Below are 18,557 nucleotides of genomic sequence, written 5' to 3' on the forward strand. Positions count from 1 at the left end.
AACCTGGGCCGCCAGCAACGGAGCACGAGCACTTAACTGCTACACCATGGGGCCGGCCCCTAACCACACCTTTCTATTTTTGTACATACAGACAGACCTACATCCTTCTTTTTTTTCTGATTACTGTTTTAAAGTTGGTTTTTATTTTACAAGCAAAATATACATCTGTTCTTGTAAAAAGTAAAAACATTATTGATAAAGCTAAAATCCAGTTGTATTAGCTTATGTGTGTGCATACTTTCACTTTCACTCCATTCTTATGTAGTCACTGTAATCATGTTGGTGTGTATATCAGGCTTTTCTATACATTTACATACATATGTACCTTTCCATGGAAAATATGTATAGTACAGTATATTAGCATAAATAACATTGTACATGTTTTCAGCAAGTCTTAAAGATCCATTAATATTAATTTACATAGATTGATCTCATTCTTTTCAACTTTTACCAAGTATTCAGTAGAATGTACAAATCACAATTTAGTTATTTTCTTACTGGTATCTGTAGGATAAATTCTTAGATGTGGAATTACTAGGGTCAAAGTAGGTATTCATTTAGAATTTTGGTAGATATTGCCGAATTATCCTCCAAAAAAGTTTTTTGAAAATATGAATTTCCACCTCGAATTAAGAAGATATCTATTATTCCTCCCTTACTCTCACTAACCTACTGTATATTATCTAATATGATTCTGTTCCCAATTCCAATGAGTGAGTTGTATTTCCCCACACCACCAAGCAATTAACTCAATTCTGACACTGTCTACCTGGAGATAGCGTCAGATCCCACAGCTTAAGGGTTCAGTCACACAGGACTGCTGCCCCTGCCCCGTCTGCCCCACCGCCCCCCAACACACACACTTCAGGCACCAATTGCGAGCCCAGGTTGTTACCAATACTTCTGTTCAACTGACTGTGGATGGGAGGTTCCAATGACCCTCTTTTTGGGTTCAATTAATTTGCTAGACTGGCTCGCAGAACTCAGAGAAACATTTTACTTACTAGATTACGAATTTGTTATAAAAGGATATAACTCAGGAACAGCCGGGTAGAAGAGATGCATAGGGCAAGATGTGGGGAAAGGGAAAGGGCATGAAGCATCTGGAGCTTCATGCTCTCTTCAAGTGCTCCATCCTCCCTCCTCCCCGAATCTCCACACGTTCACCAACCCAGAGGCTCTATGAACCCCATCCTTTTGGGTTTTTATGGAGGCTGCATTACATAGGCATAATTGATTAAATTGTTGGCCATTGGCAGTTGATTCAACCTCCAGCCCCTCTCCTCTGCTGGAGGTGGGGAGAGGGGGTGGACTGAAAGTTTCAACCCTCTAATCACATGGTTGGATCCTCTGGCAACCAGCCTCCATCCTTAGGTTACCTTGACTTTCCAAAAGACACCTTATTAACACAGCAAAAGATGCCTTTATCACGCTCATCACTTAGGAAATTCTCAGAGTTTTAGGAGCTCTGTGCCAGAAACGGGTGAAGAACAAATATATATTTCTTAATATAAGTCACAATATCATATGTGAACTTTTTAATTTTCTCTTTGGTGGTCTGATAAGTGACAAGGATAAAATATAAATATCCATATGTAGGTGTATGTAAATCATTTTGATAAATTTTTCTCTTCTAGGTCTTTCCATTCATACTTTCCATGGGAACTTCTTCGTTCGGTCAACAGACTTACTGTCTTTGCCGAATGTAAACCCAGATGCTGGGTATGCAGTGCAGATGTCAGTGGAAGAGAGTCTTACTGACACTCAGTTGGTTTCCTTTCAGTCAGCACTCTTGTATACGTCCAGCAAAGGTAAGTGTTTTTTTTATTGTGTCAAAAAACAGGTAACATGAGATCTACCCTCTTAACAAATTTTTCAGTGTATGATACAGTGTTATTAACTATAAGCACAATGTTATAGCAAAGGTAAGTGTTTTGATTTGGTCATGTAGTCTATGGCTTGTGGTGAACTCCCTCTTCTTTGGAGGTAGTTACCTATTTCTGTTAAGCAAAAGAGTATTCCTAATCTTAAGAGCTTTGTTGCTGTTCCTGGTAAAGTCAAGATGTTTGGTATTTGGTTTCCATAACCATTTTATTTAACAGATATTTATTGAGAGTCAACTTAGTGTCAGGCATTGAAATATGTTCTGATGACACAACAGTCAATAAAACTGAATTAAAAAAATTCTTTTCCTCGTAGAGCTTATTCTAGTAGGGGAAACAGACAATAAAGAGGATAAATGGTTAAAATAATAGTACGTTACAGAGAAATGAGTTACAGAGAAATATAAAGCAGGTAAAGATTTTAGGAAGTGCTGGAGGGATGGTCTTTTAAGATAGAGTAGCTAGGAAAGGCCTCACAGAGGTGACATTTGAGTTAAGTTTTGAAGGAGCTCAAAAGGAAGATAGGAAACACTTTTTAAGGGTAGAATTTGTTTATTACTAATTAATTGATGATGTGTTTTGTCCTAAAGATGATGTGAAGGCCGGTTAAATTTATTTTTTTAAAGATTCACCACTCTCGGGGCCGGCCCCGTGGCTTAGCGGTTAAGTGCGCGCGCTCCGCTGCTGGTGGCCCGGGTTCAGATCCCGGGCGAGCACCAATGCACCGCTTCTCCAGCCATGCTGAGGCTGCGTCCCACATACACCAACTAGAAGGATGTGCAGCTATGACATACAACTATCTACTGGGACTTTGGGGAAAAAAAATAAATAAATAAAAATCTTAAAAAAAAAAAAAATAAAGATTCACCACTCTCATCTTCTACCTCTGTTTTATCACCTTAAAAAAAAGTTTTGGGAGTGTTTCTGTACTATGTCTACTCACATTCACAACCCCTCCAAAATCTATAAAAAGTGTGTAGTAAAGGCATTTTAATGAAAACCTTTAGTATTAGAGAAGTTTAGTTTTTTTATTATGATTATAATTAAGACAGCGTACCATAAATATAAAAGTAAGATGGATTTGTCCCTAGATATCATTTTTTATTTGACAAAAGAACATCCCAGTCCCTTTCCTGCTCATTGATTTTTTTCTTAACATTTAAAAAGAATTAATATATAATTGACATATGGTAAAATCTACCATTTTGATGTACAGTTCCACAAGTTCTGACAACTGTGTTGTGTAATCACCACCACAATCAAGATATCTCAATCAGTCTCGTTACCCCCAAAAATCTCCTTAAGTTTTTGTGGTCAACCTCTGCCTTGTTCCCAGCCCCTGGCAACCATTAATCTGTTTTCTGACTGTATAGTTTTGCTTTTGCAAGAATATCATATAAATGAATTCATACAAAGGGTAGCCTTTTGTATCTGGCTTCTTTCATTTAGCATAGTGCATTTGAGATTCATCTATGTTGTTGCATCCACTGGTAGTTTGTTACTTTTTATTCCTGAGTAGTAGTCCATTGTGTCCAGTTTGTTTATTCACTTCCTAGTTGAGGTACATTTGGGTTGTTTCCGGTTTTTGACAATTTCAAATATAGCTCCTGTAAACAATTGCATACAGATTTTTGTGTGAGCATAATTTTTCATTTCACTTGGGTCACTACATAGGAGACAGATTGCTGGGTTGTATGGTGAGTATATATTTAACTTTTTAAGAACCTGCCAAACTGTTTCCAAAGTGGCTGTACCATTTTGCATTCCCATCAGCAGTGTATGCGAGTTCCAGCTGCTCTGCATCCTCACCAGCATTTCCTATTGTCAGTGTTTAGTTTTTGTTTGTTGTTTTTGGTTTGAGGCTTTTTGTTTTTCTTTTTGTTTTAGCCATTTTAATAAAGTATAGTGGAATCTCTTTTTGTTTTATTTTGTGTTTCCCTAATAAGTAATGTTGGATACCTTTTCATGTACTTACTGTTAGAAGTTTAGGTTGTTTCTGATGTTTTGTTTTTATGAAAAATGTGATTATAATTTCTATCCATGTACACAGATCTCGGTCATTTCTGATAATTTCCCTAAGATGGGTTCCTAGAATTGGACATATAGGGTATAGAGATCAACTGTGTAGAAAAATCTTGGTATTACCAGAGTACTTTTCAGAAGGATTTTACCAATTTGTAGGACCATCAAGTGCCCTTTTCATTTCAGCCTCTGATTTTGTGTGTGTGTAGTTGTTGCCAATTTGATAGGCTATACATTGTATCTTTTTTCTTTTAGTTATCAATATTTTCATCTAGAATAGAAGCTCTAAACAGTGTTACCCTTTTTTTGCTTTTTTTGATCTTATTTCTTCTCTTTCAGAGTAATTTGTATGAGCTCTTCATATGTACATTTTCATTAGTCTTCATGTGTCAGTACAGGTTGTAGTGTGGGTATTATCTCTACTTTTTTTTTTTCTGAGAAAATTCACCCTGAGCTAACATCTGTTGCAAATCTTCTTCTTTTTTTGCTTGAGGAAGATTAGTCCCGAGCTAACATCTGTGCCAGTCTTGCTCTATTTTATATGTGGGTTGCTGCCAGAACATGGCTGACAAGTGGTGTAGGTTCGCACCTGGGATGCAAACCCACAAACCTGGGCAGCCAAAGTGGAGTACGCCAAACTTAATCACAAGGCCACAGGGCCGGCTCCTCTAGATTTTTTACTTGTTCTTTTTCTTTGGTGTTTAGAGTCTTGCTGATCAGGAATTTTTAAAAGATTGACATAATATTTGAAATTTGATGGTTCTCAAAGGGTTTTCATTTTTGTTTCCTGTATTTATTGATTTTTGTGTGTGTGTGTGTGAGGAAGATCAGTCCTGAGCTAACATCCGTGCCCATCTTCCTCTACTTTATATGGAATACCGCCACAGCATGGCCTGACACGTGGTGTGTCGGTGCACGCCTGGGATCCAAACCTGGGCCGCCAGCAGTGGAGCACGCCCACTTAACCACTACGCCACAGGGCCAGCCCCTATTTATTGATTTTTGTTGTTTTGGGTAATTACCAAAGAGAGTTGTGACTATTGGTTGATTTCTTTTAAAATTTTTTTCTGTGATTAAAGAGAAAAGTATAAGATTTCTCTGGACTTGAAATATCAAAACAGACCTTAGAACACGTGTTGGAGTAGTGTTGTCTTACAGTATATATATTAACTCAAAATTTTTATTACAAAAAAAAGATAAAATAACCAAAAATTCAGAAAAGAAATTTTTTTATTTTATTTATTTTATTTATTTTTTTGAGGAGATCAGCCCTGTGCTAACATCTGCCGATCCTCCTCTTTTTTTGCTGAGGAAGACCGGCCCTCGGCTAACATCCGTGCCCATCTTCCTCCACTTTGTATGGGACACCGACAGCATGGCTTGCCAAGCAAGTACATCGGTGCGCGCCCAGGATCCGAACCGGCGAACCCCGGGCTGCCGCAGCTGAGCCCATGCACTTAACCGCTTGCGCCACCGGGCCGGCCCCAGAAATTTTTTTAAAAGCTAGCATGTTATCATCATTTGAATATGATCCCGATTGTCTTTTCCATAATAACTTGAAACGAAGAATTTTGTGGTCAAAAAATAAAAGAAATAAAACTAGCGTTTTCACTCATTAAGGTTTTGATACTATCTCTGCTTACTATATAACCCTATTTGGTTCTAAACTGAAAATAAGTGATTTTTCCAAGTGACTTGAATATGAACTTTTTTATATAGTTGTCCCTTAGTGTCATGTGTGTTTTCTCCAAAGGTGAAAGAAGAATTCGTGTTCATACTTTGTGTTTGCCAGTAGTTGCAACTCTGAATGAAGTCTTTCTTGGAGCTGATGTTCAAGCAATTTCAGGGTTACTGGCCAATATGGGTAAGAACTGTTATTACCTACTATTGTAAATATTTTGCAAGTAATAACATGAGAAGAATCCACATAGTTGTGTTTTCCTTTAAATAATTAGCTTTAAGGGTTTCAGCGTTTTGGATGCCGTGTGTGCCTGCTAAAGTAACTATTTGAATGAAACGGTCTGCTGCAGATAGCCTTTTCTTTTCTTTTTAACTTAAATAGCTTTATTGAGATACAATTTATATACCATATCACTTAATCCATTTTAAGTGTACAATTTCATTGTTTTTAGTATATTTACAGAGTTGTGTCCATTACCTCAGTCTAACTTTAGAATGTTTCTATCACCCCAAAAAGAACCTCTTGGGTCCCTTTTTTCAGATACTTAGAGCTTAACATCATTTTGGTTCTTTCTCCCTTTCCCCTTCAGAGAAGACTACCAGTGGGTTTATTTGCTTAAAACTCAAATCTGCCTATAATAGGAATAATTACCCATTTTCTTGAATTTCCTTTTGAGAAAGTTTTTCTTTAATGGAGCCTGATAAAGGATTCAACCCCACTTTAGTCTCACATGTTGTTAAAAGTTAAAGATTATGATTTAAGAAATTTGAGATTCACTGCCTTTATTTTTGGTTGAACTAATACTTTTTGGTAAAAGTATGATCATGATCATTATCTTTATTATTAGCATACAACTGTATATCAGGCAGTATTTGTGGATTTTTTTTTTTTTTTGGTGAGGAAGATTCACTCTGAGCTAACATCTATGCCAACCTTCCTCTATTTTGTACGTGAGTCACCGCCTCCGCATGGCTGATGGGTAGGTCCACACCCAGGATCCCAACCTGTGAAGTTGGGCTGCCAAAGCAGAACGCACAGAACTTAACCACTATGCCATGGGGCCAGCCAGCCCAAGTATTTGTGGATTTTTAAAAAAATCTTCACAACAAAGTATTGGTTCTGTTAGTAAATTTGGTTAATCCCAATATGCACATTTTTTCACATCTTATCAAAATCTTTAGGGGACTGACCCAGTGGCGCGGTGATTAAGTTCGCACACTCTGCTTCGGTGGCCTGGGGTACGCGTGTTCGGGTCCCAGGTGTGGACCTGCACACTGCTTATCAAGCCATGCTGTGGCAGGCATACCACATATTAAAAAAATAGAGGAAGACAGGCACAGATGTTAGCTCAGGGCCAATCTTCCTCAGCAAAAAGAGGAGGATTGGCAACAGATGTTAGCTCAGGGCTAATCTTCCTCACCAAAAAAAAAAAAAGAGGTCAATGTAATTTACCATATTAACAGAATAAATGTAGAAAAATCATATGATCATCTCTACAAATGCAGGAAAAGTATTAAAAAAAAAAATCTTTAAAATCAGGATGTCTTTAATTGATGAAGTCTTAGAGTTACTGTTGACCAGGTGACAGTAGTCTTCATTCTATCTTGCCTATGTACAAATTTGGTCATAGCAATTAATAACATCACCTCATTAAGTGTATTTTTGGTACGTCATGAACTGCATTTAGTTGTAGTTTGAGAAGTCTTCAAAACAACTATAGTGTTTTTAGTATTGAAAAAAAATCTTGAGTATGCAGAAATGCATATAAGCAGAGTGGCCTGACAGATGATGAAAATTGTCTAAACAGCTCTCCAAGAGCTCTTTCAATAATATAAAATAAAAATTCTCTGTGTTAAGAAAGCACATAGAGTGCTGTGTGTTTAATTTCAGTTTTTTCTTTCTCAGTGGTATATAAAATAAAAATGGTGGGTTACAATTAATAATGTCTAGATTCGACGAAATAGTTTTCCCATTTTACAGGTAAGGAAATTGAGGCCCATGAAGGTTAAATTACTTGCCAAATTGTCATACAGCTAGGAAATAGCAGAGCAGCATTTCAACAGAGGTTGGTTTGATTCTCCAAAGTATGTGCTTTTAACTGCTATGTTTGGCTCCTTGTGTATATAACAAATAGGAGAAAGAATTTATATAATTTAAAAAGTCTCTATTCTGTCCTTAACAGTGGGGGAGCTAAACTTCTATTCTTCTTTCTCTTTTGTCCCTACCCCCACTTCTGTCAGCTGTTGATAGGTCTGTGACTGCCAGTCTAAGTGATGCTCGGGACGCCCTAGTGAATGCCGTCATAGACTCTCTTTCAGCTTATCGTTCTTCAGTCCTAAGTAACCAACAGCCTGGACTTATGGTTCCTTTCTCTTTGCGGCTTTTCCCACTCTTTGTGTTGGCTCTGCTTAAACAGGTAAGAGAATCAAACCAAGGAACTAGTACAATGAAAATGTCAAAAGCCAAAATTTTTATTTTGTGAACCACTAACCATTGTATATCTAACTTTATGCCAGTTAAGTTTTCTGAGGAAAGGGACCTTAACTCTTATTCAAACCTTGAAAGGATTTGTAACCAGAAAGAAATGCTGATTTAATTAAATGCTGATTTAAAGCATGTACCTTGTTTGTAAGAGTTGCTAACTAAGTATTCCCCGATGTTATCAAAGATGCAAATGATGATCAATTTTCCAAAACAAGAACATATATTTTATTGCTAGAGCAAGAAGTCACACATGAGACTCTTCTTTTGGCTCTTTCCTGCTCCCTACAATATTTCAGCCACATTCTACTTCTTTATTTTAGATAGGCCTTCTCATACCTGTCTACCTATTTCCATGGCCTGCATTGTACTTTCCTATCCTTGTCTTTGAGCTCAAATGTTCTCTCTCTGGAAGTTACCTTTCTTTCTATGGTCTTGTAGCTCTTTGTGCATATATTTATTTATAGTTTTTCATTTGATACTTCTTATTTATTTGTCTCCCCTGCTTGCCTTTTGCCCCTACCCTTGGATCCCAAAAAAAGAAAGAAAGGCTGGGCTGGTGAAGGAGGCTTATTTTTCTAGTGTCTAAAATATAATGTCCAGTCTTGTAGACTTATAAAATTTTAGTAAAAAGCTCATGTCAATAAGTCACCTGGGAGGCTGACCCCGTGGCCTAGTGGTTAAGTTCGGTGCGCTCCACTCGGCAGCCCGGGTTTGCAGGTTTGGATCCTAGGCGCAGACCTACACCACTCATCAGCCATGCTGTGGCAGCAACTCACATAAAAAATAGAGGAAGATTGGCACAGATTTTAGCTCAGGGCTAATCTTCCTCAAGCAAAAAAAGAGGAAGATTGGCAACAGATGTTAGCTCAGGGTGAATCTTCCTCAGCAAAAAAAAAAAGTCATCTGGGGAAGCATCCCAGATTCCAGAATTGATCAAGGACTGCTCTGGATCTTGTCAATTTGTACGCTTTTCTGAACTCCAGGATTGACCTGTCTGGTGTATGTCTCACTTTTCCAGGTGAGAAGGGCGTCCCACTACACCCTATTAGGAATGGCTTTTGAATCTACGTCTAGTTTCTTTAACTCAAATTATGTATTTCCACTAATGAATATAATATAAATGCACAGATTACATCATAATATTTAAAAATATGAGAGGCTGGCCCTGTGGCTTAGCAGTTAAGTGCACACCCTCTGCTACTGGCAGCCCGGATTCGGAACCCCGGGCGCGCACCCACGCACCCCTTGTCCGGCCATGCTGAGGCGGCATCCCACATACAGTAACTAGAAGGATGTGCATCTGTGACATACAACTATCTACCGGGGCTTTGGGGAGAAAAAGGGGGAAAAAAAAAGGAAGAGGATTGGCAATGGATGTTAGCTCAGGGCTGATCTTCCTCACAAAAAAAAAAAAAAAAGAAAAATCTGAGCTGTTTCCTCTTCAAGTCTTTCCTTAAATGCTATCCTTTCACTGAGGCTCTGCCTTCTCTGATCTCCTCATTTAATATGCAACCTTCTCATCCCACCCCACCCTGACATTCTTTATCTCTCTTCCCTCCTTTATTTCTCTCCATAGCACTTAATACTGACATACCACATATATTGGTTATTTATTATTTACTTCTTCCTTACTAGGCTTTTTGTCCACGAGGAGGAGGATTTTTATCTTTTTTGTTCACCACTTTGTCCCAGCACCTAGAACAGTTCCTAGTACATAGTATGCACTCAGTAAATATTTTTTAAGTGAATAAATGGAACTTTCCTTCTTCCATTCCACATAGTACTTTTTCTTCTTTCTTAGTGACTATCCACATACCAATTTTAAAAATCTTAAGAACCTTTTGTAATCTTCCCTTGTTTATAGTCAATGCATTTGTTTTAAGGCATAATTTCATTCCTATTATCTCTCTGCCTCTTTCTACTCCTTACCCTCAATAGGAATGCTTAAATCCTTGCCTCAAAACTTCATTATTCTCCATGAAGCTAATATACCAGTTAAAACTCACAATTACTTATTAACTCTATTCTGCTAAGCAGCTGTCCTCATTGGTATTATTATTTTTCCTGGTTGATTTGTAAGCTTTGTTACATTGTTTAATTTCTCTAACTATGGGAGAAACAAGGATAGTAAACCACCGTTAATCATCTCCCAGCATTTATAGAACACTTAGATCTTTGGTCCTTCAAACGTGTCTTTATTTTGTCATCTGGTATATAACTTGATCCTTCTCGTGGTGGTGTTTAGATTTTTACATTACTATCACTATATGTAGAAAGAGTGTTCAGATCTATTTCACTGATTAGGAAACAGAGGCTAGAAAGATCAAATGACTTTGCCATGGTCAGGTAATTAATTTCTCAAAAGTTTTAGGTGAGGATATAGCCACAATTTAATAGATGTGTGTGACTTCTTAAAAGATATTTTTCAAAGAATAATTAACAGTAAATTTGCTAATTCTGTATGAAGATATTCTTTTAACAACTGATATTTGCAAAGTTTTATATGTAATTTGTTAAATATCTTTTTTTTTTGGATGGGGGGGTGGTTTTTTGTTACAGAAATCATTCCAGACTGGGACAAATGCACGTCTAGATGAACGCATCTTTGCTATGTGTCAAGTAAAAAATCAGCCCTTGGTTTACCTTATGCTCACAACTCATCCCAGTTTGTATAGAGTTGACAATCTCTCAGATGAGGTAAGATTGATTTGCTTTTTAGTGGCTTTTACTTGAAGGTTTATAAGCCTAATTATATTGAATCCATTGCAGAAATGAGGAAAGGTTTGTTTTTTAAAGCTTTTAATTTTATTCCTTTGCTGGGTCTGTGTAAAGAAATTTTGGTTTTGGGAAGCTTCTGAAACAGTGCCTAAAACCGATTTGTTTAAGTTGCCTAAGACAAATCTCCAGAGCAGATCTAAGTAAATGAAGAGATTGTCAAATTGACCTGAGCAACCTATGATTTATTTATTTAAACAAATTGATCTGAAAGGGGTATCATGAAAATGAAATTACATCTGAGCACCCCAGGTCAATGTTTAGTGTAGCAGTGTTCTTGAATTAAAGAAAAAATATTTATCTAAGTTATAACATTATTTGCCCTTGAAGTTAAAGTCACAGCATGAAAATGTTAAATCATAATCTTTCTTTCCGAAATTGTGATCAAGTTAGGATATATATGTTGGAAGTAATATTTTACTTAAAAACCTTTCAAAGTGTAAAGAATTTAAGATATCTTGCATATATATATATGAGAAATTGCCTATGAGATTTGAGGTAAGTTTTTAGCAAACAAAAACTGTTGATACATTATTAGTTTATATTACAAAAATAACAACTCATGATCAATCCTGTGTCTGATGAGTTCAAGTAACTGGGCCTGCCTTTTTTTCACATTAAAAAATGGCAAATTAACATAAAGATACAAATGCAATATATTATATGTCTATAATATGGAAACCACCAAAAAGAAAAAGAAATCTCTCATAATATTTACATCCAAAGACAAGCAAGCACCATTAGCATATCAGTGGTGTATTTATCACGACTCTTTTGGTTGCAAGTAAGCTTAGGAAGAAAGTGGACTGATAGGGCATTCAAAAACAAATCTTAGGAAAGGCGAGGCTAGAGCTTGACTCAGATATAGCTCAGATTCGAAGACTTTCATTGCTTTGCGTCATTCTTTCAGATCAGCCTTCCCTACAAGACTAGAAAACAAAGCCACTGATAGCTTCCCTTCTTTACTACCAGAGAAAGACAAGGCTCTCTTTCCTTCTTTCACGTTAGAAAACCTCGAGAAGAAATTTCTGATTGGGTAAATTTGGGATCTCTCCTGCTCCCCGTGTGCCATAAGGCCAGAGGTGTTAAGGTACTGAGATTAATAGTCCCTGATAGAGCTAAAGCCTCATCACGGGAGGGGGAATACCTGTTAGTAGATCAGTATTTTATTTACTTCTTCCCTTATATAAGGTTTAATTGAGTACGTAAGTTAAGCACTTAAATTTATTTTTGGTTAAAAATGAATAGTTACGAATATTTAAGGGGCGTGTGTGTGTTTTCAGATAACAGTATAATAGTCAATTCTAAACGAGAAACTGCCTTTTCTGGCCTTAATAAATAAATGTCAAATTAGAGAGAAGTATTAAAATCTCATTTGCATAAGGCTTTTATTTCTCCCTCAGGATGTGCACATGACCTAAGCCACACAATACAGCCGTTATTATTAACTAAATTCTGGACTTTATTTGGATCTCACTAATGTCATTTATCTGTTCAGGATGCATGGGTATTGATTGCATTTACTATATTAATTTTTAAAATAATAATTAAGATCTGAAGTTAATTTGTCTTTTTGGGATTCACAGTGGCTTTGTTTAGATAAGTAATAAATATTTCTTGATCTTCTTTATATTTAAATATGAATAATTGTGATTTACCTAAGTAAGGCCCAGAGGCTCAGAGGTAATAGTCATTAAAAATTTTTTTTTGTTTAATTGTGATTCCATGTTACTGGTATCTAAAAGCTTTAATCTTTTGCTTAATTCCTCAGGGAGCACTCAACATCAATGACCGCACCATACCTCAGCCGCCTGTTCTTCAGCTTTCAGTGGAGAAGTTGAGCAGGGATGGAGCTTTCCTCATGGACGCAGGCTCTGTGAGTAATCCGACTGATCTGGATCCTTCTCTCTGCATACTACTGTACCTTCATTCCCCTTAATCTCTTTCTTCGTGAACAGATTATATGCTATATAATCTATGTATTTTTCTATGAGCCACCTTCTCCCTCCATAGCCTCCTTCCATGCCAGGCACAACGTGTCTTATCATGGTAAATAGTAGTTTTTGTTAGTTCAGTTGAAAGCTGTACAATCTCACTAAACTTACACATCATTTTGATCTTTTAAAACATACTCAGTGGTAAAGTTGAGTCAACAGCTCACTGTTATGCTACATATCAAAATAATTTTCTCTCTGTCCTCAGGTACTGATGCTTTGGGTTGGAAAAAATTGTGGACAGAATTTTCTCAGCCAAGTTCTAGGAGTTCAAAACTATGCATTAATTCCACAGACTATGGTAAGATTGTCTTATTATAGTGATTGTAGTAGATTTAAAGGGCATTTCAAATGTGGCCAAAACATGAATATCCCAGTTTGAAAGCATAGCATAATACTAAAAGTTTTTCCAAAAAAGAAAGTGTTCCCACAGATTCTTTCTCTTCCAATTGAAAATAATCATTTTATGTTTTAAAAGCATTCTTCAGGTTATTTTATATCGTTGACTTATTTGTTCTTATGTGTCTATGACAGTATACTATTTTAGGGAGAAAGTAATGAATTTAGTTAATGGCAAAAAAATAGTTTGCTGCAGTTGGCATTAGTGTTATGGCTTTTTGTTTTCTGTGTTTTGTGTTTTTGACAGGCGATTTCATTGTTCTTTGGCAGGGTCCTTTTAACTGATGCTTTGGAGTAAAAACTAAACTACTAACTGCCATACAAGCAAATGACTTGTAATCGGTGTCAGCTGGATTAATACTAATTAGTGGAGAAAGTAAAGTACTCTCTATCACTAGCTCTGTGACCTTGGAGAAGTCACAGCCTCATTTGTAAAATAAGAATGCTGTTGCTTATGGAGGAGTAATTGAAGTAATCCATAAGAAAGCATTTGTTAAAATTTATAGCATTTGGATAGTTTTGAATTTTAAACTTAGAATTAATTATAACATGGTCTTATTTAGTGTCAGATTTTTTAGTCCCTACTATCAGTTTGTCGCTGACTTTGGAATATGTGTTTTATGTTAGCATTTTTTCATATTAAAGGGTTTAACTCCATTCATAAAAGTGATTAGGAAATTCATGTATTGAAAAGACATATGGGTCAGGATTATAGCTAGGATAAGCACTAGCTTTCAGGCTTTGAGTAAAACTACTGGTCTGGATGACTAGGCATTTTAAGTAACGAGGAGATAAGAAATTGTCATATTTGTAATAACTGCCTGAATGAATCAGTTGATTCTAGATGTCATAATAAAATGAAGAGGTAAGATGTTCTTCTAGATAGGGCTCTGCAAACTGTGCCCAAGGGAGCTTGCCAGCTGTTTTTGTAAATAAAGTTTTATTGGAATATAGCTGTGTCCATTCACTTATATATTGTCTATGGCTACTTTAATGAAACAATGGCAGAGTTGACTAGTTGCAACAGAGACCAAATGACCTGCAAGCCTCAAGTATTTACTCTCTGGCCCTTTAAGAAGTTTGCCTACCCCTCACTAGAAAATTGTGGTATGGAGACTCTTAGGCCCCTCCCCAGACCTCCTAAATCAATATCTGCGGGTCAGCAAGATATCCAGGTGATTAACGTACATGCTAAAGTTTGAAAAGCGCTGTAGATGATACGTTACATATGATCAAGTTAGATATTGTTGGTTTTTGTTTAACAGACAGACCTTCCAGAACTTGATACACCAGAATCTGCCAGAACAATAGCTTTCATCTCTTGGCTTAGAGATCAGAGACCATTTTTCCCAATACTTTATGTAATAAGGTAAGTTGAATTTTTCATTTTCTAATTGTGAAACAATTTGGCCTTGCAAGGACCTGTTTTGAGTCATAGATATATGTGACCTATTGCTTAAGCAAACCCTTTAGAAGAATATAGAAGGGCCCGGCCCCGTGGCTTAGTGGTTAAGTCCACGCGCTCTGCTACTGGCAGCCCAGGTTCGGATCCCGGGCGTGCACCAACACACCGCTTGTCAGGCCATGCTGAGATGGCGTCCCACATACAGCAACTAGAAAGATGTGCAACTATGACGTACAACTATCTACTGGGGCTTTGGGGGGAAAAAAAAGGAGGAGGATTGGCAATAGATGTTAGCTCAGGGCCAGTCTTCCTCAGCAAAAAGAGGAGGATTGGCATGGATGTTAGCTCAGGGTTGATCTTCCTCACAAAAAGAAAAAAAGAATATAGAAAAAATAAAGAAAAAGAGTTTTCAATAAATAGTACTAAATGATACTTTATATCTAGTTATTAGTAAAAAAATATGTCAAAAGCCTCATGACAAATCCACTGTTTATTTTACTATTACATTTTATCTAATGTACATAAATATTTTTGTCTTTTATTCCTAAGGGATGATAGTCCAATGAAAGCAAGCTTCCTTCAAAACATGGTAGAAGACAGAACAGAATCTGCACTATCATACTATGAATTTCTCTTGCATATACAACAGCAAGTGAATAAATGAACAAATGAAGAGACTTGACTTAGTTAATTCTAAGGAAAGTCACGATAATTCAGAACACCTGAGAATGTGTAATACCTTCCTTTTCTATTAGATTTGCGGACTAATGTGATGATTATATGTTCTCACTGTGATTTCAACAAACTATAGCAAATAAAGGACCACAGCAGAGAATCAAACATGCAACTCTGAAATACTGTATTTTTCAAATCAAAATATATATATATAATCAGATACCTTTTTTCCTTCGCTGCCAATTATGTTTGAGTTGTTATGGATTGAAATAAGATAAGACAATATTGCAAAGGCAAAGTACCTTTTGTAAAATAAAGACTTCTGTGTTCCAAATGTATATTTCTCACTTTTTTCCCTGAATTTTTGGCTGCTACATTTAAAACCTCACAAGACTAAGTGTTGCAGGGAAGTTACAAATCCATTGATAATGATCTTTTTAAAATCAAAAAGTTAAAGAAGTAAATAGTATGTAGAAAAACTAAAATCCATTCCCCACACCTGTTCTTTTTTTCTTTTTTAAGGAAGAAAAAGGATCATCATGTTAAGTAAAACTAGAATAAACTAACTCTAGTCTAGCTTGAGAAGAATATGAAATAATACAGTCAAGCTTTAAAATCTGTCAGTATTCTCTATACTTGAAGAACGAAGTCACTTTGATTTGAAGTGAAAACTATAAGTAGTTTTCTGATTTGATTGCAGAAGACTTGGACATACTATCTTACTCTGCAGTGAAAAGAATCTGAGCTGTCTTCATAAATATGTTGGGACTGGCGATGATAATAGGGAGATGAGAAACTTTAGTTTTCTTGATCCTTTAAGTGGGTTTTGTTTGGTACATTTCTGCTCTGTGATGTATAATAAAAGTGTTATATTGGTGAAATGAGGATGAATGAAAGAAATTAAAAGTTTCTTAAATGCTGTCTCAAATGCATCAGTAACATTTTTCTAAGGAGTTTAGTAATTAAATTGGAAGCCGCTCATAAAATATTTATTCATGGATATTAAAACTTATTAAAGCATGAATGCTGCTGTTAGATTTGGTGGACATTAAGATCACACAAATCCAATATATTGAAGTTATGAAAGAAACTTGATTTCTGGACATGCTCAAGAGACTGCTTTTTTTGATTCAACCAGAGAAATATTCAAGTCAAAACCATTAAGTGATTTTTGTTTACAAATAGGTAAATTATACATCTGTATATTTAAAGTGCTGTGATAGAATATCTGTCAAAGAGTTTCGCCCAGTTTTCACAGATGCATCTTGTCTTGTATGAACTTCTTAAAGTAAAAGATGTTCATGTGTAACACTTGATGAAAAGATTTTTCTTTGTTTTAATGGGTTAGAAAAATGTGTTTACAATCTTGGTCTAATATGATCACCAATGAAATAGTAACTTTCAGGTTTACATCAATATGAGCTGACTTTAACTGAGTTGCTTTGGGATAGGGAAGAAGCGAGTCCCACTAGAGTATGAACTACTGCTTGCCAGGCAGATCTGAATAATTGTGTTTTATAAAAATATCATCTCCCTTAAGCAGTGTTAAGGTTTATTTTCAGTATGCAAGTGGTACATAGAACTGGAAATTTTCTTGAAAGCTGCTTCATTTATTAGGAAGCAATTTTCAAATTGTAGCAAATTAAAATAAATGTATATTTTCCCCTCTTTTAAAGAAACAGAGTCATTATTATGCACTGATGTTTCTTAAAATAACTAAAATTCTCTTCTTAATGTGAATTTTAAATGTTGATGTTTGTAGGTCTTTCTTAATAGCAGTAGAGAATCTTCCAGAGAGAAAAGTTTGTGCTTCTAGGGACAATAATCTTCCTTGTGCCTCACTTCATCCCTAAGTGGGTATGACTCTTGTTATTACCACATGCTTTGTTAGTATATTTCACAAATTTACTTTAAAAAATTATTTTAGATATTGTGTAACATGTGCAATCTAGAATAATTTTATAATAGCCAGGTCATAAAAAACATAACTTTAGTTAGGATTCACAATATTTGTTCTCCAGATAATGAGGGAATGAATGAACTTTTTGGAGATATTCATGTTAAGCAATTATTTTTTGCAAAATTGAATGTGTTTTTTAGTTTGATTTTTTTTTCTTTTTTTGGCAGTAGGGTACTACCTGCTATCTCATCTTGTATTTCTTTTTGATGTAAAGCAACTGATATTTACACTATGCCATATTTTTTTTATTGTAGTTGTAAATTATGAAAGATCCTTGAATTTTCTACAGATCTACAACTACTAAAGTAACAGACAAGGGCAATCTTGGTATTTAAATCTGAGCGTGGCAGTTCTACCATAAAAAAGTACTCTATTTTTCTAATTTCTAGGATTTTTAAAATAACATTTCTGTAAGTCTGACATATTAATATTCACTCAAGCCTACCATTTATTTTAGTTTGCATATATTTCATTGTTTTAATTTAATGTATTGAGTCTAATAGACTGTTTTACAATAATTAGAGTAAAAGATTTATTTCTTCTAATCAAAGATACATAACACTTATTATCTAGGGGACCACCAAATGTGATTTCAAGATTTTGTTAACTATTACAAATATAATCCTTATATAGAAATTTTAATTTTGTAAAGTAGTGTATAATATTGTAACATTAAATTCTTGTCCTCAAATTCAAATATGTATTGATCTTCAATGTGCTGTGTTAAATCTTGCTTCTCTGAAATGTTAGAGACAAGATTTGTCTTCCTTTTTACAGTTTGTAACTTTCACTGTTTTATTCCTGTAAAAAAAAAAGTCATTTGTAATCCATGCAAATAATTGTTTGAACTGTGCTAACTTATCAATTTGGCTATTCAATAAAGTTAATTGAAAGAGCTTACATATAGTGACTACTTATTCAAAGTGATAGGAATAACTTGCCAATCACTGAGTGAGTGGTGCTATGTTGTACGTCCAAGTTAAGGCATGGGAAACTGTTGCTGAAGGTGCTTTAAATCGAAGTCAGTGTCTGGGAGGTCATAAACTGAATTCTTGATGCTCACTCCTCAAGGATAGCTGGGTTTAAAATTCTAGATCAAAAGTTGTTTTTTTTTGTTCTCAATATGTTTGAGATACATTCCATTGTCTTCTGGACCTTTTTGTTACTGATAACGTGCCTATTGTCAGTCTAATTGTTGTTCACTTGAAGATAATCTGTTAGCTTTTTTTTTATTGATATCGTAATAGTTTATAACATTGTGACCTTTTAGTTGTACATT

The 18,557-nt window shown here is 35.6% G+C and overlaps 1 protein-coding gene across 1 annotated transcript in view; it reads left to right on the plus strand.

Annotated features, from left to right (window-relative positions):
- The window catches only part of SEC24A (SEC24 homolog A, COPII coat complex component), a 68,019-nt gene extending 49,841 nt beyond the window's left edge, over positions 1 to 18,178 (plus strand). The window contains exons 16-23 of the mRNA XM_058540475.1: positions 1,638 to 1,811; positions 5,659 to 5,769; positions 7,827 to 8,002; positions 10,630 to 10,767; positions 12,617 to 12,721; positions 13,048 to 13,140; positions 14,504 to 14,607; positions 15,193 to 18,178. Coding sequence (XP_058396458.1) covers positions 1,638 to 1,811; positions 5,659 to 5,769; positions 7,827 to 8,002; positions 10,630 to 10,767; positions 12,617 to 12,721; positions 13,048 to 13,140; positions 14,504 to 14,607; positions 15,193 to 15,307 — 1,016 coding nt within the window. The 3' untranslated portion in view covers positions 15,308 to 18,178. The remainder of the gene's footprint in view (positions 1 to 1,637; positions 1,812 to 5,658; positions 5,770 to 7,826; positions 8,003 to 10,629; positions 10,768 to 12,616; positions 12,722 to 13,047; positions 13,141 to 14,503; positions 14,608 to 15,192) is intronic.
- The last annotated feature ends 379 nt before the right edge of the window (positions 18,179 to 18,557 follow it).

The sequence above is a fragment of the Diceros bicornis genome, chromosome 1 (assembly GCF_020826845.1).
Source record: "Diceros bicornis minor isolate mBicDic1 chromosome 1, mDicBic1.mat.cur, whole genome shotgun sequence".
Taxonomy (NCBI): Eukaryota; Metazoa; Chordata; class Mammalia; order Perissodactyla; family Rhinocerotidae; genus Diceros; species Diceros bicornis.